Here is a 25,587-nt window from a genome sequence, read left to right as displayed (position 1 = left end):
CTGCCCCTTGCAAAATGGTACAGAACAAGGGCTTGTTTCATATGCACCCTCATCAGATTCAGAGAAATTCCAACCAGCTTTCTTATATACACATGTCCAGAACTAAAGGAACGTTGAGAGATTGCCTATTGAATGAAGAATTCAACTCACTTACATACACATGCACGTGCAGTGCCAAGAAAGTGTTGGAAGATCATTAGCAAAAACCTGTTCTCACAGAATAAAAAATGGCTATAGTATATTAAAAAAATCACAGAGAGGAGTGAAGTATATATTTTAAACCTTTATGATTCAGCCAAAAACAAAACAGATTTTCACCAGACCACTGAAAACGAAGCACATGGCTAAGTTTTTGCAGGACTGAGGCCTATATCCCTCTCAACTTCCAAATTTCTAGTCTCTTCCATTGAGTCAGAAGAGCTGTGCAAGAACAGGTCCTAAAAGGTCTTATAATGGCAAAGGCCACTGCTCACTATAGATGCTGACCCAGGTGGTTAGACACAATGGAATGATTTTTCTGGAAAAGGTATCTGTGATTATGGTAACTGCCTGAACCATATGTACAAATGACACATCTTTTTCTGAGAATTTAGGCCACTGAATCTCCTGGAGGACAAGAGAGGTGCACTGTGGGACAGTTGCTCTGCTGCCTGCCACAGTACATTGGCTTCAGATTCTTGCTGTTTCAAAAGTAAGCTTTGGGGACCTGGTGAGACAGGGCTGTAGTACAAGAAAGAATGTGTAGACCCTCGCATTGGATCATTGGGCAGACAGCAGAAGCATAGATCCCTCTCCATACCAAAAGGAGGATCCCAGGCAGTTCCAGGAAGCAGCACAGCATACAGAATGTCCAGTGCAACAGAACAATCCAGCAACAAAGGAAACCGGAAAAGCCTGAGATTCTTCTCTAAATCAACCCCAGTTCTGTTTTTTTTTCTGCCACTTGAAAAATTCAAATAAATTAATGTTTAAATATGTATTTTTGTTTTAATTAGTACATAACATCTCCCACTCTTTAAATGAATGCAGACAAGAATTCCAGAACTGTACTGGCTGCAGCCCTCCTGGAGAGGTCACTTTTCTGTTCCTCTATTCCGTGTTACTCTGATGCTTATGCACTGTGTTGCCAGCTGTCGTGATTTTACCCAGAATCTTGCAATGGCCAGTGCTTTTCTTAAAGCCCCACCTTCTGGAGTCTTGTGATTATGTGAGAAGCTCATTTTCAGCCTTCCTGGTTGCAGAGAAAAGCCGGAACATGTAAACAGTAAATGCTGGGAAACCAGAAGGCAAATCAGCGGAACCCAACATTTATTAGTTTTAATAGCTCATGATTTTTATGCCAACCTCGTGATTTTGGGACCTGACTAATGGTTTCTGAATGCTTGGGATTGGTGATCCTACTAACAATTTGGTTCTTTGTACCCCTTTTAGAGATTAGTCCTGTAGAGAGGTTAATGAGTCAGTGGCTGCCCTCCAGCTACGGCACTAGACTTGTCCCTTTCCCCAATCAGTACAGGCTTATGCTTTCACGGAGTTTGGTCCCTGCAGACAGTGACCCCTCGAGGACATTGTTACAAACTTGGGACAGCCCTGGCAATAGTCCCTTATTACATGGGACATCCATCCCTTATTGTTTCATCTCTGTACAATAAGCTCGGGAATTGCTGAGTGCTGCAAAAAGCAGCAAAAAATACCGCAGGCGAATATAGGCGAGTACTGCTTATTAATTATATTATTAATAATACCAGGAGGGGTGGGGCAGAGGTGCTAAGAAAACAGTCCCTTGTTTTCCACTGAATGCATCCGGTGAAGTGAGCTGTAGCTCACGAAAGCTTATGCTCAAATAAATGTGTTAGTCTCGAAGGTGCCACAAGTCCTCCTTTTCTTTTTGCGGATACAGACTAACACGGCTGCTACTCTGAAACCTCCCTTGTTTCTGAAATACAATGCTGGCAACCCGAGCAAAGGCCCCCATGACACTTGCAGCACCCACCGGCTTGGCACGAGGGCAACCCCCATGGCACTGCCCAGAGATGATGGGGACAATGGGGCAGCCCTGAGGAATCCCTCAGGATCTCAGTCTCAGGGTGAAAGGTACAACAGGCTTCTTCCCCCACCCCGCTCATCCCCGCCCATTCTGGGCAGGTGCCCAGGTCGCCCCGGGGCCCGGAACGTTGGTGCCGCGGCGCGCGGGTCTGGGGGGGAGGAGGGCTAGGGATGCACAACGCGGAAGTGAGCCGGGCCGCAGTCAGATCCGGGGAGGAAGGATGGATGAAGTCGGGGGCTGCCGCCGGGAGTCGGGGCTCGTCCCCGCTCCTTGGTCCCTGTGAACGGCGGGAAGGAGCCGCCGGGGACTCGCGCTGTATCTGCCCCGGGGTGTCTGGGCTGAGCTAGGGCGGGACCCCAGGCCTAGGAGAGCCACCCCCCCCCGGGGGGGGCGCCTTGGGACAGCGGGGGAGGCTCCGGGGCTCCCTGCGAGGGGGTGAGGGATGCTCAGGGCACAAGCCTGAGCTGGGAGTCCTTAGGTAGAGAAGCCACTGGGGGGCTCGGGGTGTCCCGTGCAGGCCGAAGGGGAGTCCAGGAATCCGGGGACCCCTGGCAGTGCGGGGGGGAGCTGAAGACTCGGGGCTGGGGCCCCTGGGAGTGCAGGGAGGGCCCTTGAAGGCTCGGGGCTGGGACCCCTGGGGGTGCTGAGGGGTCCCGTGACAGCTCTGCGGGGAGTCCAGGGGGGCCCTAGAAGTAGAGCCATGGCCACCCGGCGTTTAACAGACGCGTTCTTGTTGTTGCGGAACAACGCGATCCAAAACCGGCAGCTGCTGGCCGAGCAAGTGAGTAGTTACAGCTCCTCCAGCCCTCTGAATTCACGTAGCATGGCTGCTGCGGTGAGTCTCCTCCCTTCATCCTACTGTATCCCACACTTGCTGCTCTAATGCCATCTGCTTAGGACTGTCAGACAGCAAGTGTTCTTGTCTCTTCCGTCCTCTCTTCACCCCATCTCCTCTCCCCCCGTACACTCCTTTGCCTCAACTTCCCCCCCTAAACTCCCCCTGCTCCCCATTCCTCTCCTCACCCTATATTTTCCTTCCTCCCATCTCCTTTCCTCTTACTACCTCTTTCCCCCTTTCTCCCCATCTCCCACCTTCCATTTGTCCCTCACTTCTAACACCACCTCTCCCTCCCACTGTCCTCTCCCCATCTAAAATGAATAGAATAGATCTTTCCTCTTATACTGATCTTGTCTATTTGCTCCATAAATAATAAACTTTATTATTTAAATATCTTCACATTATTATTAGACATTAAGTTGTTGTCGCTCCTTTTTCTCCCAACCCCATCTCCCTTCCCAGGTGAAAGGAACAAAGCTATCTTTTCATTCTGATCTCTTTTTCTCACTTTGTTGTGGGCACTGTTAAAACCTATAATGCAGTTTACCACCATTGTTTTAACCTTTTCTTACTTTGAGACAAGTTGCTGGTATCTCTTTTTTTCCCTTTTCCAAAGTAAAATGAATGACTGTGCTCTCTTCAATGTGTATCTGATATTTTAATTAAGGAACAAAGAGGCATATGTATCATGGTGTCATAAATTTGTTAAAATGAAATGCATGAATGCCTTTTGAAATTGATGTAACATGGCATCCTAGAACTGACAGATCTTTTTGTTGTTTCTTGTTGTAGAAGTTGTTCAATCAATCGGTGCATTCCAAATTTACCATGATTCAATCTCCAAATTCTGAAAATACCATCACATAATTACACTTAGTGAAAGTGTAAGAAAAAGGAAGTAAGATGGCTTATAATTGTCCACACAGCCAGTGCTTGTTTGCCTCTGTTTTACCCTACCCCAAAAAATTACCATTCCCTTTAGGGATTTTGTCATCCAGAAGCAATCTAAAAGCTGAATTTTATTAGGACTTTGAACTTCCAAAGTAACTAGCTCTGTTATCTTAGCGAGTGCAAACATCTATTTTCCAGTTGTACATAGAGTGATGAAAAAAGCAAGGAAACAATTTAAGCAAAAGCAATAATCAAATAACATTTTTCTAGTTTTAAAACCATTTGCGGCCACTCAGCTTTTTATATCTTCAAGTCAGTCTGAATCCAGGTGCACTTTTAGTTTATAGTTTGATTCTTCCTTGTTTTAAAGAACATGTACATATGCATACAGGGTCCAATACTGACTCACACAGACAAAGCCCCTGTAGAATCCTTTAGGAAGGATCGCAAAATTGGACTCATTATATGAAGTCTGTGTTATAGCTACCATTCCTGCAAGAAGATGTAATTAGAGCGGGCCACCATGCAGGCACAGATGTGCTCATTAGCACATCTGCAGGTGAGATCAGGGCCATAAGTGATTTGACATGTTTAATTATGTATCAGTCATTCAATTTTTCTTTCCCTAGTAGGAATAAGCTTTGCTATTTTTCCATTCTGAAATTTAATCACTTGTTTTAATAAAGCCACATTCCACTGCTATATATACAGCTAAGTATGCAAAAAGTCCAGCACACAAAACTCTGTACATTTTTTCAGCTAACCATTATTTCAGCTACTTGAAAATACTTCATAGTATAATAGCAAATGTAGAAGCTAATTGGACTGTGCAGGCACAGGAGTCCACCCTTGTTCATCAGTTTGCCAGATTGGGGCTTGGAGTGTATTCTTTCCATTGGTAATTTTTACATACAGCAAGTTATTTTATTTATATTTTATATAGATATATTGCTGTAGTTCCAGTTTGGATGTTTTAAATATGAAAGGAGAAGCCCTTACATTTTTCTCCTTAATATCTTACTGTTTGTTTTCTCTTTCTTCTCTAACGGTTTTTATATCTTTTGTTGTTTGTATTCTATTGCAAAGTGGTTATAATACATAGTGCAGATACCACCAAGCATAATCCTCAAGTGCAAGAGGACAAACTCTATACCTTTGGCTGTTTGTAAATTTTGGTCTGGTCAGACTATGACGGAAAACTTCAGATTCCAGTGTTGCTTTGAAATCACTTACGAAATAATTATCGAGAGAGAGAAGATTTTGTAAATGCACATAAATAGTGCCAATTTGAATTGAGTTTTAAAAATTGGATTTCAGTAAGTAACGAAGCACCCCATTTGACCGCCCAGCCAAGTAGTTTTCTGGTTGGTAACTGAAACTACGTTAGTATAGAATTGTCTCTGTCTGTTTCCACTTAAGGTCAATCTTCTCATTTATTTAGAAAAGCCTCCAGTAAACATATGGGTCCTCCTTTCTTTCTTTGTTGCTTTTCATTAGTGCATTTTCTGTAAAGAGAAACGGTACTTAATGTTATAAATTCCATTTCAACCTGCGAGCTACCATTGACTAATCTTTGTTCATGGTTAGCTTTTTTCCACCTATCTTTGTACAAGCTACTTCTGAAATTACATTTATAGAACAGTAAAGGTCACACCTAGTAATATATTTTAAATGTACTTTATTCTGGCACTCTATTTGGCTTTTCTAAAATTGTATTTGTGCAGATTATAATTAGAGGTTGTTAAATCACCAGGATTTTTTTAGACATTCTAAAATTTTGATATTTACCTAGAAATGTTACTGATCATGAAAACAGGCATAGAAGCAACTGACCAATCAAATTCAGTATCCATTGAAAGGGTAATGGGTTAGTAATACTTAGCACTTGTTTACAGCTTTACATTTTCAAAGCCTTTACTAGCATTGATGGAATAAAAAGCTGTTTTGTCAAGTGCTCATGTAAATGCAATCAGCATTGGCAGAGATTGAAAAGCTTCATGTCTCTTTGGCCATGTCTACACTACCCGCCAGATCGGCGGGTAGTGATCGATCTATCAGGGATCGATTTATCACGTCTAGTGTAGATCGATTCCCCCCAACCCCCACCCCCAGTGTAGACCAGGCCTTTGTTGCCCTGTGTGAAATGAATTAATAGTTGGACCTAGTTCCTAGTGGACAGGTGTCTGTTCCATAATTGCTACTTAGTTAAATCCAGGTTAGTCTCAGCAAGAAAGCCAAAAACTGTATAGACCGAGCTATCTGTCATATATTTGTCTGGGGTGCCTATAACTACACCTATCAGTATAACATCTATGCAAATTGCCTTTTCCTCCCCTAACATAGTGCCTCCAGAGCAGGGATGAAGCCCACTGGCAGGTTGACAAAGCCTAATTGTCACTACCTTGCCTTATCTTGTTTTTGGATAAACAGGTTCCAGGGTTGTTGGTCTACCACCCTTCATGAGTACTAGAAATTGCTGTAAAAAGTTCACTTTTTTTATCCTGCATTAGAATAGTTCAGCCTTCTGATACTGACAGTCATTGAATCAATGCAACTGAAATTTTAAATACTCGGGCAAAGTTTAAGTCCTTAGCATTCTTAAATTACTTTTTATTTCTAAAGCTGAGTATGTAAATATAAGAAGTATTTAAGTGTAACATGAGACACCTTTTTACCTCTAAGCATTTTGTCCTTGTTTTAAAAGTAATGTTTGCTTTATTAATTTTTCAATGATCCTTCTGGTCCCCTTTTCATACACTATACAAAGATAACGCAGTGGTTTCACTGGTAAAGTTGCAAATATATTGTAGTTGCTAGTCTTTTGTATGGTTTTCAACTATAAGGACAATAACATTATTTGATAACTAGAGTATACTAAACTAAATCTTTCATCTTTTGGTGTGGCTTTTTTTTTGCTCTTCCCTATGTCCTCTTAAGGTGACTGGGATGCTTATCAATAAATGTGTGTCTTGAGTCAATTTTTCAAGCTTTGCCTAATAAAAATATCAAACCAAAATGCATACAGGTCCTCCAATCTCTTTCTTGAATTGAATGTGTCAAAATTTATCCTGGATTTTGAATAGCATGAGCACATGATCCTTGCTACATTCAATTCATATTAAACATGTTTTACATAGCAATTCTTCTATCTGATAGTTGGTATTTGAAATCATATATTGTATTTAAGTCAATTTATTGACTTTCTTGATTTTTTTAAACAAAAATTGTGTTCCTGTTTACCAGAAAACTACTGAAATAACTTTTAAAGAAAAATGTGCTTTTGTGCACCAGACTAAATGCTTATGTAGATACATTGAGAATGCTGTATTTTATTAGTCGTTATTGTTTTAAGAGCCTCTTTGGTTTTTTCTTGGTAAACTGTCAATTTTAAAAAAATTAAGTTTCAGTATTTTCTCAACTGACTGTACCCTATTTCTGTCCTGTGTGTGTCTCTCTCTCTCTCTTTTACCTTTTGCTGTCCCTAAATGGATGGGGCTGATGGAATCAACCAATCATATCAGGAGCTGGATGAGGTATTGTTTTTTTATGTTTTGTTCCACCATGGTGCATCCAATATAGATGATGATTAGTTAGAATACTCATTTCTTTTTACTGTTAATTTTTTAGATTTAACAGTGTGAGATCACTGATGGTTTTTTCACAATACAGGGATGAGGCAGTGTTTTCATTAGCGTGAAGGAGAGCTTTCATGAGACATTTTGATGTTCAGGGTAGTCACATTACAGTATTACTATATACTTACATAAAACTGTCCAGATTTGCTGTTACACTGTTACACACTACATATAAAAACTTTATACAGTGAAACCATTAAATGTTGTTCCTGCTTTTGTAAACTATAGCAGGCATAGGGCTTATTACTGTGAGTAGTCCCTTAGGTTTCAATGGACTAAGCAGTGTGCTGAGTAATGTTTGCAGCAATAGGGCCTTTGGGAGTATCCCTATTATCGAAAGATCTTCAGAGCTTAAACTTTTAAATGAGAAAAGCATTATACACTAGAAACAATTAATTTGCACAGTTTTTGATTGTCTGCACAGCTACAAAATATACATGTTGCCATCTGCTCACACAAAGTAGTATTGGTGGGATTTCTCTAATGTGACATCTCCGGTTTACTTGACATTTTGAAAAATCTTGCCTTTGCAATCACGTATAATCCATTTGTATAGGCACAGCAACCTACTTCAAAATGCAACCCACACAAAATGAACTGAAGAAAATGTACTTCAGTTAGCTTTTTCTTAATGTAAAGTAAATTATCAGATACCATTCGTGCTTCTTTATTTAATTATAAAATAAATCCATTCTGTTATTTGTTCAATGTCCTATAAAAAAGCGGAGTGTTTCTGTTTGTAGCTGGAGCAGAGCGTTGCAGCAGTACTTCAGTGGGAATGAGAGGAGGCTGAGTGAATTAAGTTAGAAAGCATGGCCTAGTAGCTAGATCACAGGACTGGGAGTCAAGAGACCTAGGTCTCATTTCCAGCTCTTCTATAAATTTTCTGTGGACAAGTCATTTAACCTCTCAGTGTCCCTGTTTCCCCATCAGTTATATTAGGCTACTACTTCAAGGGATTTGTGAGTTAAAGTTTTCCTTCTAAGGTACTCAAAATGAAAGTGCTATAGAAGTATTAAGTGGTTTATGTTATTTATTGTACTATCAGCCTTACCTCAGAGTTTTCTTGTTTATACAGAGCTGTAATGAGCCTTACTGGTGTAACTACATCCTGTGATCATTTCCCTTTTTAATTACAAGTTATTTCAATTGCATATAAAAAATACTGAGGTTACAGCAGCTAACTCGGCAAAAAGAACGGATCCAGGTAAACTACCGTATATACTCGATCATAAGCCGGTTCGTTTAGAAGATGACCCCCCCCACAAGATGGATAAGGAAAAATGGTAAAAACTGTATGACCCTTTCATAAGCCGACTCTATATTTCAGGGGTTGGCAAACTTCGGCTCCTGGCCCATCAGGGTAAGCCTCTGGCGGGTCGGGACGTTTTGTTTACCTGGAGTGTTGGAGGCATGGAGCCCCTCAGCTCCCGGTGGCCGTGGTTTGCCATTCCCAGCCAATGGTGGTGCCACTTCCCACAGCTCCCATTGGCTGGGAACAGCAAACCACGGCCACAGAGAACTGAGGGGCTCCATGCCTGCAGACACTCTAGGTAAACAAAACGACAACTTATTAGATATTCAATTCAATGATTTTCATAGAATTTTAAATCATCAAATTTTGGTGTAGACCCGTTTATAAGCCAACCCCCGCTCTTTGATGCGTCACTTTTTTACCAAAAATATTCGGCTTATGAACAAGTATATACAGTACCTTGTTCTATGTGTCTAAATCAGTTTAAGATTCTTCTGTTGTTACTAGCTTTTGGGCAATAAAAAGGAGTGTCAGGAAGGGCACTAAGAGATTGCTAGGGTAAGGAAATAAATGTTCCATCTTCCTTCCACCCATTCCACACCTTAAGGACACAATTCTGCTTCAGGATAAACAAGTGTATTTCATCATTAATGATGTCAAATCCTATAACAGCATATAATGCATCAGCATATCTGACATCAAAACTGGGCCTTTAGTCTTTGCCAGACTGAGCAAAGATGTTATGCTCTTTTTAGCTTCTTTGTTGTATATTAAGGCTTTATTAGATGCCTCTTGAGGGTAAAGTGAAATTTTTTTGACCTACGCCTAACAGTAAGATTTGGAAAATAAGGCTCCTGCACACTTACTGTAAGCATTTGCAACTCTGCAGATAATCTTTATTATTAATTCTCTCTCTCTTTCCCTTAAAACTTTTCAACTTTTCAAATCTGGTTGCAGTCATGGTATGTTTTAATGAAATCCACACTCTGTTTTCGAGTATACTATCTAATTCTCCTCAGTGTACTACCCCCTCATTTTAAAACGTTTACAACACTAATATAAATAAATTAATATACTTCAGCTCCCAATAACATTGAACTCTATTTCATGACACCTATTAAAACATCTTCTTCTATCATTCAAATTATTTGACTCCTATGAATTGTGATATATACAGGCTGTTTTTCCTCTTTGTATTTGTGCTGTTCTAGAGAACATGCTATGATGTTAGCGGGCCACTTTTTCAAGGCTTACTTTCACTATGAGAGTTAATGTAATTACCGGTACATACAAAATGGTTTTGAGGTTGTTTTCTTCTAACAGCATTTCTGTTAGCAACTTCGTCTATGTGGTTATTTATTTCCTTGCCAGGGTTGCTACTATTATTACTTATTTTATAATTACTCCCAGAGGCCTTAATTAGGATCAAGACCCAGTTGTGCTAGGCACTGTACAAATACAAGTATACATACAATCTAAGCCCCTGATGTTGCAGTGAGCTCCATGCAGGCAGACCCTTGTTGATGTCAGTGGGGCCCTGCATGGATCTCTGCAGGATTGGGGCCTAAGTAGACAAGATGCAACAAGTGAGTGCAACATGCAGAAGGGAGTAGGGAAGGGAGGATAGGGATAACATGGATTTATGTTGGCTTATTATTGCACAGGTATAGATCATTTATACTAGTTTTGTTATTGTAAACATGCCTCCTAAAAACATAGCCCCTCAGGTTTTATTAAAATTCTCCTGCCCCAAATAAGGTGACTCTGGGCACACTGCCTGGTTGTATACCATTTTCTTTATTTTTGCTTTCTCCCCTGCCTCTTCCAGACTGCTTCTCTACCTACCATTATTAGTATTTTTTAATATAAACTATCCCCCCAATACCCTGAGATGAGGGGGTCCCCTCCCCATCTGAGGCTGGGGGGCCATCAAAGCTTCAAAGTTTCCTCCCCTCAGAAGATTTGTGTTCAAGTATGGCGTAGATGTCTTGATGTCACTGGTTTCCAAGGCTCAGAAGGTGGCAATAAGAGTCATCTGGGCTCCCGGAGTGGGTAGCCTGCCCACAGGTGTTGCTTCTCCTCCCTTGAGAACACATAGTGGGGGAACATACTTGGGTTCTTAGGCTGTGGAAGTAAGAGTGGGTTTCTTCCCTCCCTCTGCCACCTCCAGCACTGCTCTGGACCAAGGGGAAGTCACATCTGGGCTCTTCCCTACTCTCTACCTCCTGAGAATCTGTAGGGCTTCTTGGAAAAGTATTTCTATACCCTGTGCCCTCTGTTTGCTGCCCCAACTTGCTGGTGGTCATGATTTGGATCCTCCAGTTTTTCTTCATATCAATTCTAGAAGACCCTACATGTGATCATTTATTAAATATATTGATCTAGGTACTTATCTAGCCCGTGTCCACCTAGTATCTGAGATTCTGAATGAATCAAATACAGTATTTATCTGAAAGAACTCCCTGGAGACTGAGAATATGGAAAACTTTCTTTTTGTAGCTTCACAGGGAGCTAATAAACACTATCTTTCGTTATTTGGAAATTTCATACTATTGTTTGAGACTACAAAACAATATATATTTTTTAAAAAAATTAATTTCATTTCAAAGATTTAAAGTGTGAAACTTTTGGCTGGCCCTGATCTGCAGAGAAATGTGGCTAATACAAGGATCCAGTGGCAACAAGCTCTCACATAGAGTGAGGCCACTTCCCTTACTCCAGCTCAAGGGCTTCCTGAGTCCCAACTTTGAAGCAGAAAGGAAACTGTGGCTGCCCGCTAGTTGCAGAGTGGATTCTATCTCCCGAGTCCTGGTAGGACACAAGGACATTGCTAATTAATGTGTGAGAAACAAGCCAGGAAATGAGGAGCATCCATCACAAATGAGTAAACTGTACATGGAGTGCATTAACTACTCTGTTAAGCTGGCTTTTTTTAGGGGAGGTTGCAGTTACAGTGATTACAAATACCTGAATTGGATGAATATAATCTGAATAGACATAGTTTTCTGTCTTTAAATTTGTTGCTTTTCCGTTTTGTAGCTTGCTGATGATCGCATGGCACTAGTATCAGGGATCAGTTTAGATCCCGAAGCAGCAGTTTGTGTAACAAAGCGGCTACCCCCCAAATGGGTTGATGGAGTGGGAGAAGTAAGTTACTTAAATGTTATTGTTGGGTGTAGTTTCTTGTTCAAGGATTTTAATGGGAAAATAGCTGTGACAACACTAATGCAATAACGTTTATTGTAATAGTAATTTACAAAGGAGTTAATTGAAGTGAGGTCTTTTTGTAAATTCTAATGCAAGAAATACGGTGTAAAAAGTGAGGCTGAACCTACTAGTACAGATTTCAAAAAGGCCTCTGAAAATGTGCTCACAAAATTTACAGTAACGTCCTTTTCTGTATACAGAAACCATCATATGTGCACAAAAATGGGTATTCAGCCTTTACAAGCACAATACGCTGCTTGCAGACATCTGGCTTATGACTTTACAGTTGTATTGGTAGAAGCCAATTTGAAATTATGCCCTTTAATTTATACCATTATGCTTGGTTTGTATTACAACACCATGTGATATGGGTGAAGATGCAATCTGGATTTTTCATGTTCCCTTCTAAATTTACATTTTTGATTTTACTACTCGTTTTTAATATAATTTGAGTGATTCTTTGACTGTATTATGGTCCAGTCCAGTGGAGTTATATCTTTGAAAGCACCATAGTCCCATCCAGTGTGTACTGGTGGAGGGTTTATGCTAAGTTAAAATGTCAAAAGAGCAACAAGGTCACAAACCACACACTCAGAGGCCAACTTTGTACATTTTGGCTTAAAATATTTGGCCTGTTTTTCTACAGTACACGCTTCTGTTAATTATGTCTTTACATAAATTAAGTCTATCAGATATTTGTCGGAACCTTTTCCTCTGTGGCATTACTGTCCTTTCTCCCTTTCTTTTAGGTTCAGGATGATATCAGCAGGATTAAACAGAAGATGAAAGAATTAGCCAGTCTTCACGACAAATATTTAAACAGACCTACTTTGGATGATAGCAGCGAAGAAGAACATGCAATAGAAATTACTACCCAAGAGATCACACAGGTGCAGATAAAATATTTTCAGAGAAGATGTTAATTCAGTTCCGAAGCCACAGTTTTACTTAGCTCTATCCTGGTGTGGCACTGACTTGTTTGAAATAAAGTTCACATTTGATAATCAGTGCGCTCTTGTGATTAGAACAGGTAATTGAGCCAGAACTTTGGGGTTCTGTGCCTAGTTCTTCCACTATGTCACTGAGATCCTGGGGCGGGGGGGTGGCCTGTGATATACCGGAGGTCAGACTGGATGATCTGGTGGTCTCTTCTGGCCTTATACTCTATGACTGACTCTATGATGACAAGTCACTTACTTGCTCTGTGCCTCAGTTTACCCATCTGTAATATAGATGTTAACCCCCTTGCCATAGGATTGTGAGGCTCAAGTAATTCATGTTTGTAAAGGAGTTATAAAATAGTATTACTAAATATGCAACCTCCATTCTGAACAGAAGTAATTACTTTCGAATGGAGTAAATATTGTTCTTGGGCAGAACAACCTGCATGCTCTCTTGAATGCCTTTTTATTCACAAAGTAAATATCATAATTTGCTTAATCACAAATCCTTTAATCAGTTACAAAATCTAGTTTACAGAAAACTTTCATTTACATTTAGCTGCAAAGTTGTTTGCATTTTAGTCCTCATCTGAGTGCTGTGTTTTTATATCCATTTAAATGACAGCCTGGATGGACTTCAGTGTACTTTTCTTTTCTTTAAAAATCCTTATGTTAAAGTATTACAGTAATTCATTCAACATTTGAACCATGTGATAATTAAAATGTCTTACTGTTCTTGACTAATGGGAATTATTTTTTCAGCTATTTCACAGATGCCAGAGAGCAGTCCAGGCCTTGCAGAGCAGGTCACGTAATTGTACAGAACAAGAAGAACGTGTTCTCAGAAACATAGTGTCTTCCTTAGCACAGTCCCTTCAGGACCTATCCACCAACTTTAGGCATGCACAGTCTGACTATCTCAAACGTAAGCATCTGCAAAGACATACAGTACTAAGTGCCTTCTGTCTGCAAAGTATTGAACAAATACTCATCTTCGCCCTATTCCATTTGTGCTGTGAAGGTGGTATCCCCATTTTCTGGGTTGGGGAAACAGAAGCACAGAGAGGTTCAGTGACTTGTCCAAGATTCTAATTCTAAGATTCTTGTCCAATTCTAGTAGTAGAATTCAGGAGTTCCTGGCTCTAAATCCTGTGCTCAAAACCACTTAACTGTGCCTCTTTTGTTCTTATTTATACAATAAGTTAATATGCTTAGCTTGGTCTTGATACAAGTACATATATGAGGTGTAAATATATGAGTGAAGTCTTATGTACAGACTAACTTAGTCTGCTATCAAAGTTTCGACTACGTAATTCTTTCTCAAGTTATGTTTTGTGAAACACTTTTGTGGTGTGCGAATTGCCTGCAAGTCATCTGCAGAACTTCTGTTACATTGGTGAAGCAGTTGTTAGTCTTCAATCAGTGATGCCTGCTGCTAGTTGAATCCAGATTCAGGACCTTTAGGACTTCCAAAGGTGTGTTTTGTCAAACTAAAGTCAAAAAGTAAAAGGATGCTACAAGGCTGCTTCATCTCTCTCTTTGGTTTAAATTCAGTTGTGTTTCTTTGGCGTAAATAAAATTGATTACATTTGTGGCTGACGCCAAAATTAAAGAGAGTATCAAAAAAACAAGAATTAAAAACCAAACTGCAAAGTGACCTACAGAGATTAGAGCAGTGGGAGCTCTAGGCAACAAGTGGAGATTGATTGCTAATAAATTTTAATGTCCAACAGCCATAGAGGAGAGAAAACACAGATGCAAAATGCTACGTGCAATATATCATATATACAATGTGCAGTATCCAAAATTCTGTAACTAGGCAAATGCACCAACTTATTTTTATCTTTTCCACTTAATATTGGCCTAATATCTCTTCATCCTGTAGCCCAGCACTATAGTTGCCACAGGTAAAGTTTGGGATCATGACTAGGAAGAGACATGCACCTGGATTTCTTTGTTAGAAAATAACTTGCGGGGTGACATACAGAAAACTGCTGCCCTGTGAGAGACATAGTGCATGTATCTACCTAAGTACTTTTGGGCCCACATCACTTTAGTATCTGTATTTACGCATCACCTCTAGTTTTGCTCAATCCTAATAATGTGTTTCTCTGCAAAAAGAAATAAAATAATTTTTTAAAGATGGGGCAACAACAAAAAAAGCTCCTTTTAAATTACTTTAAATTAGATATGCTGAATGTTAGAGCATGCTAAATTACTTGAAGTTCATGGAACATAATGATTAAGAGTTGCTGATCTAGCCAGAATCTTGTGTAGTCAAAGTTGGTCATGCTTTGTAAATAGCAATCGATATATGCTGATTAAAATTCAGTGCATGTCACTTAGGAAAATCTGGCTAATGGCGTGATATCACTCTGCATAAATAACTTGACCTCTTCTGCACATCTCTTGTGTCCTCCTGAAGCTTCTGGAAAAATATTATTTCACCTGAAGTACATTAACATTCAGAATGTTGCATTTCAAAATGGTAATAGTGGATCTGAGTGACTTTCTGTTTTGTGTATCTAAATATTATACTCAACCACAGCTTTTCTCTTTTTACAGGAATGAAAAATCGAGAAGAAAGAGCCAAGCATTTCTTTGATACGTCAGTCCCGCTTATGGATGATGGAGAGGACAGTACTCTTTATGATCGGGTAAGTTAATAGGTTTTAAGTGAAGTTTATTGGAGAGTGAGGTTTGTTGTTTTTTACTGTGGTCTTAAATATGAGAATCATGAGAATGAATCAAAAATCAGATTGTGTCTGATGTATGCATCAAATCATACGGGAGTTCCATCTAGCCAGTTGTCTTAGTGTTTTCCTAATAAACACTGTTGTAAATGGGGGGGGGGGGTGGGGGGTGGTTAAAGTCTTTAATTTAAAAAAAGGTTTTTTTCCTGCTCTGATATATCATCGCTAAGATGTGTTTAGTAATACGTACCATGCCATGCATTTTTGGTAAAAAGGAAGAACACAGATTGTCATCCTTAACGTTAGGAAGTTGGTATTAGCTTTGATTTTTGAAGTGTGGGAGACATGAGTTCAGGAGTCAAACTCTCATTCTCCTGCTAGGGACTAGAGCTCTGCAGAGGCAGCATTGTCACCCCTCACTCCATCTTCCCAGGGCACATGCAGGGGTTCTGAAGAGAACTGTCATCAGTTGTCAGGATAGTAGCTTCAATTGGATGGTGGCAATGTGCAATCATTAGGAGTGAATGCCTATGGCTCTATTTCATGTTGACAAAGAAGTTGAAGTTTTCTGCACAGACCTTATGGAGCATAGATACGAAGAATGGGTCCAATTTAATGCTTCACCTCTACCTCACCTACTTGGTATATGACACAATACACATGTCCAGCATTACCACGCATGCCAGATGCATCCCTTATAAGTGCCCACATCAGTGTTTCAGAGAACTGCGTATCACTGCTATGTCAGTGTTTCTCAGTATGCCTCTGTTTGTACTGCAAAACACTGTTACCTCCAATGCTAAAGGATTAAGCAGCAAACTCGTGGAAAAGGTGACGGACTGTATTTCAACTAGCATAATAAAAGTAACAAGGAATCCGGTGGCACCTTAAAGACTAACAGATTTATTTGAGCATAAGCTTTCGTGGGTAAAAACCTCACTTCTTCAGATCAAGAAGTGAGGTTTTTACCCACGAAAGCTTATGCTCAAATAAATCTGTTAGTCTTTAAGGTGCCAGCGGACTCCTTGTTGTTTTTGTGGATACAGACTAACATGGCTACCCCCTGATACATGACACCATGCAAGATAATAAAAGTAGTGTTCCACTTGACCTCTAAACAAGAGAGCCTGAAAATGAGCACAGTGCTTTGTAGTGAATGGCCTTAGGAGATAAAAATAGTAATGTCTGTGTAATACAAAAGGATTCTGCAAACACAATTCTTGCAGTAATATACACACTTTAGCAGCAGTTGACCTTATGAGATGTTCTGTACACTGAGCATTAAGTAGATAGGCCATACCTACTACCATTGACATGTATGTTTTGCCACTTCCTTGGTTTTATACATGCAGACAAACTTGCTTTCAGACAGATTTTTATGCCCTGCTGACATTTAAACTGCTAGTCTATTTTGGGTGTGCAAGTTTCTTCTTTTTAAATTATGCATAGCTGGATTTAAATCATCTCTACCAGAAATTCAGGTGACAATCCAAATAATTTTTGTGGCAGCCCTGAACCTGTTACATATTTAATGCACAGTTGCATGCTAAGATTTTTTTTCTTAACGATGTCTGTGGCTGCTATGGGAGTTCCAAAGAGGCCCTGGCATTAGGATGACAGTGCTTTATATTTATTACTACTTGTGTTCCATGTTATTACTCTTAGCTCATCATTTAAATCTTCTATTTCTACAGGGTTTTACAGATGACCAGTTAGTATTGGTGGAACAAAACACATTAATGGTGGAAGAGCGGGAAAGAGAAATCCGCCAGATTGTACAATCAATCTCTGATCTCAATGAAATATTTAGGGACCTTGGAGCAATGATAGTGGAACAGGTGTGTGGACCCATGGTATCAGCACTACAGACAGAGCTGATAACACTGCCTGTTATTAAGGTTGCCTGACACTGCTCACTGTAAGACCCCCTTTTCAATTTCTTGCAGCTTTTTCCAAATTTCAACCATTTGGGCTGGTTCCGTGCTATTCCATGCTTGGTGTCTGCCTCAACCTAGTTTGCATATTCCCCCCTTCCTTCCCCTCCCCCCCCGCCATGGTTTCCAGGCTAGGGAAGAATGTTTGCCCATGTTAAAAGAAATTCTGCAACCTTTTCTAGTGCGTGTCTGTATCAGAAGCACCCTCCCAGTTGCTATGTAGATATACCCAAAGGGTTTGGATGCCCATTGTTTCTGTTCATTTCCATGGTGCAAGGAATTCAGGGGTGAAGAAAACCAACCAAGAGTACAACATTATTTCCCAGGACCATGAAAATGTGTTAAAGTTGCAAGAAACTCTTGGTCATTACAAGTAACTGGATCTGCATTTATACTTTAAAAACTGAAATGATCACTGTTAAAGCATGCACAATTTGAGGTGTGTAACAGTCCCATTATTTAGGCAACCAAACTAGGAACTCCTTTAAAGACAACATTTTATTTTCTTGACCAGTTCTTTCTTTTGAAGATGTGCTTAGCCTGCATAGTTCATCAGTTATCTTCTGTGAACCCTATTTATCACCCTCTTATTAACTGTAACTGATTTGTTCTGTAGTATTTATTTAGGTTCAGGTTCATGCTCGTTATAACTGTTGTTTGTTATTCAGGGTACAGTTCTGGACAGAATTGACTACAATGTTGAGCAGTCGTGTGTAAAAACTGAAGAGGGATTGAAACAATTACATAAGGTAAACAGAGGATGTTTAAGATGCTATATACTTTGTTACATGATACTCTTGAAACATTTTTAAGAAGATCCATCAAACACCATGGCCAAATTAAAAAAAAAAAAAACCAAAACTGGTGCCTCTTCTGTCACGTACAATTGCTCTGTGGCAATTGTGGATGCAACAGCAAGTGAAATCTATGATCTGACTCTACCAGGAACTTTACTGGGTAATATTCGCAAGTGTGATTCCTGGCATTAGGCACCCAATCCATAGTTGAGCACCTAAATACATGTGGCCTGACTTCCAATTGCTGAGCCACATATAGCTTACACAGAAAATCAGGCTAGTTACTTAGGTCCCTTATTGTGGACTTAAATCCCTCATTTTAGGTGCCCAAGTTTGCAAATGTTGTCCCTTGAGGCCTGGGTTTAATATGCAGGCATTGCTTTTTGTGGAGCTAACAGTAGGTATTTTCCTTTTTTCTATGCCATCAGCTAGGATTTTAGTCCAACTTTATGCTTCTGCTCTGGACATCTTAGCTTTGAGGTAGTTGAAAAGCTTGGACTCCAGCAAAATGATACAAAAAGGCTTTTTTTCTCTTTTTTTTTAAAAAATGTAGGATTTTGTTCTGTTAGTTCAATTGACTCCTTCCATGGCTAGCAACAACATGGAATGAGAGGTTTATATTCAACCTCAGAATCTCAGTGGCCCATTATATTTTGGAAACTTGCAAGTCTATATACTGCCAACTCAGTCTTCTCATATCATTGCAGATTACTGATATACTGTCAGCAGAAAAGTGCCATTGGAGAAGAGCATAAGATATTACTACCTAGTTCTTTTTTCTGCTTGTGTATAAAGATGAATTGGTGACTACTGAAAACAGGGCAGTGATCCCCTGGCTGTAATTATTAAATTAATGACCAGCAGTTTACACAAAATGGGCTAGAAATAAATAAATGATCAGAACTGGAAAGATAGTCGTTAGTGACCCTGCCACAGGTCCTTTGTGACATACTGATTAGAGCTTGGATCCTTAGTGCAATATACATTTTATACTGACTGTTTTCTGTAGATGTGAGGTGTAGCTAAGCACTTGATAGAAATCTAATCAGTCACAGAAAATATATATATGCAAGTCATCATGATACTGTAAAACAGAGAGTGCCTGCTATTTTCAATATGATTGGGATCTCTTTTTTTCTTTAAGGCGTATGTTGTCAGTTTTCTTTTCTGCTTTAATGTGCACAGTTATTTCAAACTGTCAAGCTATTTCAAACTCTGTACACCAGCTGATTTGCATTAATTCACTTTGGAAACGTGATGCCATTAATATTATTATTGAAACAAAAAGAAAATTTTCATTTTGATTTGCTATATCAAAAAATACATTTGAAAGGAAATTAAGCTTTTTTTGAAAATTTCATTTCCTTCAAAAACCACTTTTGTTAACATAACACCAAAAAAAAGTTAGAGACATTTGTACACACAACTACCTGATTTGTGTCCACAATTTAGGTAATTTCCGCACCTAAACAGTCTAAAATTCTGATTTTAGTTATCATTTACACTTTCAGATGTGCCACCTCTATTCTTTGTAAAGTAATATTTTACACAGCACCCTATGGGGTATACAGCTTTTCCAAGAACTAAAGATAAGCACAGCCCAACTTTGTTTAATTGACAAGAGATCAAATTCTGTGACATGAAGTTTCCCTCTTCTCTGAATTAATCTAATGTGGATAAATGGGGTTTCAGGACATACTTGTCTTCAGCACCTCTATACCAAGTCAAAGAAATCTGTACAATGATGACATGAGTTATTGAGTTATAAGGCTATGTCTACATTGCAATTAAACACCCTTGGTTGGCTCATGTCCGCTAAGTCAGGTTTGTGGGACTCAGGTTGTGGGGCTGTGAACTTGTGTAGACATTTGGACTCGGGCCGCAGCCCATGAGCGGGAAGGTTCCCAGAGCGCAAGCTCCAGCCCAAACCCAAACATCTACACCACGGTTATGCAACCCCACAGCCCAAGCCTGACTCAGCTGACACGGGCCAGACACAGGTGTTTAATTGCAGCATAGATGTACCCAAAATGGCCGCCTTGCAGTATAATGTGAAATGTCAAGTTATAACCGTAAAAACAGTGTACGTGTCTAGTAGGTGTCTAGATACTAAAGCTGGATCATGCCAGGGTCTGCTTTTGCACAGTGCTGAAATCAACATATTAACTACCTGTCTTTTGTTTCTATAGGCTGAACAATATCAGAAGAAGAATCGGAAGATGTTTGTCATTTTAATTTTATTTGTAATAGTAATTGTACTTATTGTTGTTCTTGTTGGTGTAAAGTCACACTAGGTAACAGCTCTATGATTTTCTTATTTTTGTGTGTATGTAATTATTTTTCCTAATCTGAATGGATGGACCTGCACTCCTGAAAGTTGCCTTTGAATGTATAAGCCCTAGTGGTACAAAGTCTGTGCAATGTTTCAGTAGAACTCTTTTCATAATACATGCTTCGGTGATACCAGAGGTGTTCGTAAAACTTGTACAGAAAATGCCAGGTCACTTGATAATGCTACCAAATTGGTCATCCAGTTCTTTATCCAAACATATTTGGAATACTGTGCAGTATTTTAAAAAAATTATGGAAAATAAGAGTAGAAGTTTACAAGAAAGTACAATAATTAGTATTTCACTGTGTGCAAAAAAGTGTACTGTTCTTTGTAGTCTTATGTTGCAATTTTGTAAACTATAAAGGTTTTTATGGGACTATGATTTGGAGGTTAAATGCCTTAAAAGATGCACAAAATTCTAACTGTTTGATTTCACCTACTTTTCTCCAAACTTTAAAAAAATATATTTGGATTGACTATTAAAAAAGAAACCTCTTAAAACAGAGCATAATTAAACCCCTGTGATCTTAATTTAGATTTTGCATCGTTAGTAATTATCAAGATAGTACTTAAAAGTGTAAATAACAAGACTTAATCACTGGTATAATTTAACACAGTTAATTTATAGTTAATTAAAATAGCTTCCTAAGCCTAAGTAATCATAGGGATAATTTTTCCTCATCAAAAAGATCATGCATGATATTTACTATTGCAAATTTCTTGGTTATATATTAAGTACAGCCAGCTACATTAAAATAGTTTTAATGGTTTGAGCTAAACGTGCAATAGAAAGAAAATTCTCCATTTAGCCACCTGTATCCTTCATCTATTTCCCTCCATCAGGTGTCCCACAACAGTGGATGGTAGGCTGTCTTCACGTACAAGTGGTCCCAAACATTTACAGTGCATCTATCCATACACTCAACCTAAATAAGTATTTCAGTATGGGTACAATATGTAGTGCAGTCATTGCCCCAGGCCAGACTTTGTAAGGGGACAAGTTTAAGATGCAGTGTTGACCATGATTAAAATGATGTACTGGTATGAGCATTCATCAGACCTCTGGTGCAGGATTTCTGGCTTGCTGTGATTCTGCAGCAGTACAATTTGCTGTAGGTCAGGGGAGAGAGAGAAGAGAAATCTTGAGCAGTGGGATATTAATGGTTTAATATGGTCCAAAGTGTTGCACAATTTTAGGGGCATTGCTTTAATATTTTTAACAAGGCTTTTCTGTATTGAATATTTGGTTTCTCTAAGAGGGTATAGCTTGTACTAAAGGCACTTTCTGTTCCGATTTGTGCTTGCAGTGATGTTGTGCCCAAAGCCACTGAAGCTCAGGTACACAATATAATGATTCTAAAATTGGACAAGCTCTTCAGTCATTAAGGTGTTTAGGGTATCTGTTTACTTGCTGGGATACTTCAGTGTCAGTTCCAAATCTCTAGGTGTTATGTATGGCAAATTAAACCAGACCGATTTACTCTGATGGAAAGAGATCCACTCATGAAGTGGATATTCTCGCCTCCCCTCTCCTGCCAACCCCTTTCTCCTCTGCCTTCCCCCATGCCACTGAAGAATTGGTATTAGTAGCCGCAAGGCAGAGGAGACACATGGATGTCCTTCATAATGGATAATGGGTGTTTTCTCTATTAAAAATGGAGAAGATATTGCAGGCTAAAGAGAGAAATCCCTAGCATGTGCTTAAGTTGCTGCCTTTTGCAAGATGAGTGTGCCAGGGAACTTCCTTGGAACTGGATTAATTTTCACTTTTTATTAATAGTCTCCCTTGGTTGGGAGAAGCATTTGTCCTTTATGAATCATGCAGATGATAGGAGACTAATGGGGAGGAGGTTCATTAGAGTATTGTGACTGACTTTATGAGGGCAGAACCCTACCTAATACACAGTATCTTATGAAATGGGATAGAATTCCGAGCAAATAGTTTGCCTGCATGCAGCACCATGACCCACAGGGTTACACACTACAGACATTTTCAGGATAACTGCGGACTAATGGAGTTCTTGCTGATTAAAGTGAGAGCTCATACTTGGAAAATGCTTATTTGATATGGGGAATAGGGCAAAATAAATTTACTGAGGGGCTGGATGGTTCTTTGGATCGGTGATGGAATATGTGGAGCCATTCACCTGTAGGTTACTGGTTGAAATCCGTTCCAAGTTTGGTAACAACCTTTAGTTACCTCCACCTGATGGATAATTCATCGCCTATGTGGAATAAGATGATAGTTTCAGGCCCATTTCACAAACTGGCACTAATTGGCACACTTTGCAAATCTTAACTGATAGGCCAATGAGACTGGACTATCCTCTGGCCTTGAAATGTGGGACAGTGTGGGAATCCATGCACTGCTTCTACTCCCACTATTTGTTTTCTGGGTAAAAATGAGTTTGGTCTCCAGAAACTGCCAATCTAGACTTTTCACCAGCACTAAATTCACACACACAATTTGTAAAAGGTAGAATAAAATTCTTTATTTTTGTAGCTGGTGTGCAGCTCCCCAGTGTTGGCATTGATCTTTTTGATGATAGTGCCTACAACTACTGTCTCCTAAGTGTGATACTGCTACCTGAATCACTTGGTGCGAAGCAGTAAACACTGCTTTAATTTAATTTACTGTATTGCAACTTTCACTCAAAGATGTTATTTATTTCTGCCTTGACCAGTGCTTTTGTTGTTTTATTCTAGCTGATTAATTTAGACATAATAAAACAACAACATTTCCAAATTAACTGGTTAATTGTTATTCATTTTTCTTACATATTTATACTAAAATAAAATAGTTAAGCACTTACTTTGTTGTTTCTTAAACAAAAATAATTTTGTGTTTGTAGTCTGTCAAATTTAATGGAAGCAGTAATGACATAGAAGATCCTGGAAAATTAGTGCTCTTTTTAACTAATGTTAAATCTCATGTAGCATAAACACTTTACTATACGTAGCCAAAATTAGGAAAGGAACAGCATTCATCTATAAGTATTGCTGAAATGGAAGTAATGGCCTAATCATGCTAAAATGATAGAAAATATTTAACAAATGTGAACATTTTAAATAGAGGTGCACATTTTATACACAGTGCAAATGACATGTTTAAGCTCAGATACACTGTCAAGCATAATTTATGATGAGCTAGAAATTGTTGAAGCTGATGTATAGTGATACTGTGTTTATCTGAGAGAGTGGATCTTTGATAGGATTTTATTTCCTATATCATTCCAAATGTCTGAATTTCATTATAATCCCTCCTAGATACTTATTCAGGGCCAAAGCATAGTCGTTTATGCAAGGCTGGAATAATCTGTCTTTAATCTCCTGGAGGTTAAAAACGGATGGTATTACCCTTCTAACCTAGGCTGTGGAGCAGCTGTACAGCCACAACAGCCCGTGAGCTGTATCAGAAGTTGTTACACCTACACAGAGGATTTGGGCCATTGGATCAGCATAATCTCATCAACCTATTGGCCATGCCTCTAACCTCCCTTGCATGCTGTGGAGAAAGCCAATGCAATGTATTCTATGGCAGGTGGGGTGTCCACCTCTTCCTGGTCTCCAGACACCTCCCTATCTGTAGTGGAGCCCCAGGATATGTTCAGAATCTGCTGTGGGCACAAAGGGCAGAGTGGGAGAACGTGTTAGGATTCAGTCCTTGATGTGGAAAGCTATTTAGCTGAGAAGGCAGACACCTGCAAGAGCCAGCAGAATAAACATTGCAAGAATGTGTTCTCCAAGAATGCAAGGCTCTCTTTACCTGTCCTGAATACATCCCTGGCCTACAGGTCTCCTTGGCCAGCCTATTGACTTGTATTAAAATTCTCCACTTAAACACAAACAAGCTTACAAAAATGACCAAATCTACATTTAAGTGTAAATCAAACTTATTAGAATCAAACTTCATTAAATGTTTGAAAACTGCAAAGTCTTGTAAGCTACTGTCAATAGAATATTAGGTGCCACTTTGACCCCTCTCTAAAAACTGAAAATGTGTACTGGTTCTCCTTAAAACACACAATGTAAGCATTAACACCACTTCTAGGCCTCAGGGCCTAATTGGCAGTGGAATGATGACTAATGGTTTAGTGTTCACTGGGGCTTTTTAATGTAGGATATAACAAACTGAAGTGTTTGATATTTGCTGTATGCGCTCTGTTATGAAACTTTAATTTTATCTGTTTTGCTTAACTTTTACAAATCTTCTGGCTTTCAGTACAGCCATGCACCGTACATAAGGAAACAAGAGGTGACAAACAGTTAGCATTTTGATTTTGCTAAAGAAAACATAGTAAAATAATTTTATCTACCAAAAAACCCTCTCATGTCCTGTGTAATCTGCAAAGAGGTATTAATGCAAACCGGTCCTTAGAGTATATCTTTGTTAGTGCATGAGGCATCAGAATGAAAAGTTACACTCTATTTGTCAAAATAGAGCTTTATGAGTTGGTTGAGGAAAGCTTCTGGGATTTTGTGTATATTGTAATTTATCCACTTGTAATTAGAAGAAATTACATTGTTTTGGGGGGAGAGGAAGAAAAAGCAAATTATCTGACAACATAATTTGGGTTTAACAGCCTAGTTTTTGAGCTAGACTAAATGTAAAATATGTACATTCCAAAGGGGTTTGCAAACTTGAGATCTCTTCTGTTTATCCCTAACGGTTTCATTGTAAGAAAACTTTGGTAAAAGATTGGGACAAGTAGCAGTGCTTGCTTAAGGCATTGTCAGGGCTTTTTCTGCTCAGCACCCCTTTTTCCAAACAGATGGATAAACATAGGGACATAACTTTTCTTACTTTGCATAGTAATTTTCCTGAACTCCAAGAGTGTTTTCCACATTCATCAAAATATTTTCTTGATTTAGATCCCCAAATAGTGCCTGTACCCAGATAAAATGGATCAAAACTTGGATTTATAAAATAAACACTTAAAATAAGGAACCCAGTACAGTGTTCATAGAATCATAGAATATCAGGGTTGGAAGGGACCTCAGTAGGTTATCTAGTCCA

General features: G+C 39.2%; 1 protein-coding gene across 4 annotated transcripts; it reads left to right on the top strand.

The window, feature by feature from the left end:
- The first annotated feature begins 2,124 nt into the window (after positions 1-2,124).
- On the top strand, positions 2,125-25,278 carry STX16 (syntaxin 16). 4 transcript variants are annotated; one of them, XM_037915429.2, is made up of 9 exons: positions 2,223-2,828; positions 7,298-7,309; positions 11,706-11,813; positions 12,623-12,763; positions 13,577-13,739; positions 15,380-15,471; positions 17,202-17,345; positions 18,110-18,190; positions 20,428-25,278. In XM_037915429.2, the coding sequence occupies exons 1-9, from the start codon at positions 2,748-2,750 to the stop codon at positions 20,530-20,532; spliced, it is 927 nt and encodes a 308-aa protein (XP_037771357.1). In that variant the 5' UTR covers positions 2,223-2,747; the 3' UTR covers positions 20,533-25,278. The 4 variants fall into 4 exon arrangements, with proteins under 4 accessions (XP_037771358.1, XP_037771355.1, XP_037771357.1 ...); XM_037915426.2 differs by having other exon boundaries at positions 2,223-2,882; XM_037915430.2 differs by lacking the exon at positions 7,298-7,309 and having other exon boundaries at positions 2,125-2,828.
- The last annotated feature ends 309 nt before the right edge of the window (positions 25,279-25,587 follow it).

Source organism: Chelonia mydas, chromosome 13 (genome assembly GCF_015237465.2).
Source record: "Chelonia mydas isolate rCheMyd1 chromosome 13, rCheMyd1.pri.v2, whole genome shotgun sequence".
NCBI lineage: Eukaryota > Metazoa > Chordata > Testudines > Cheloniidae > Chelonia > Chelonia mydas.
Note: the sequence above shows the minus strand (reverse complement) of the source record. Positions and strands in the feature narration are given on the sequence as shown.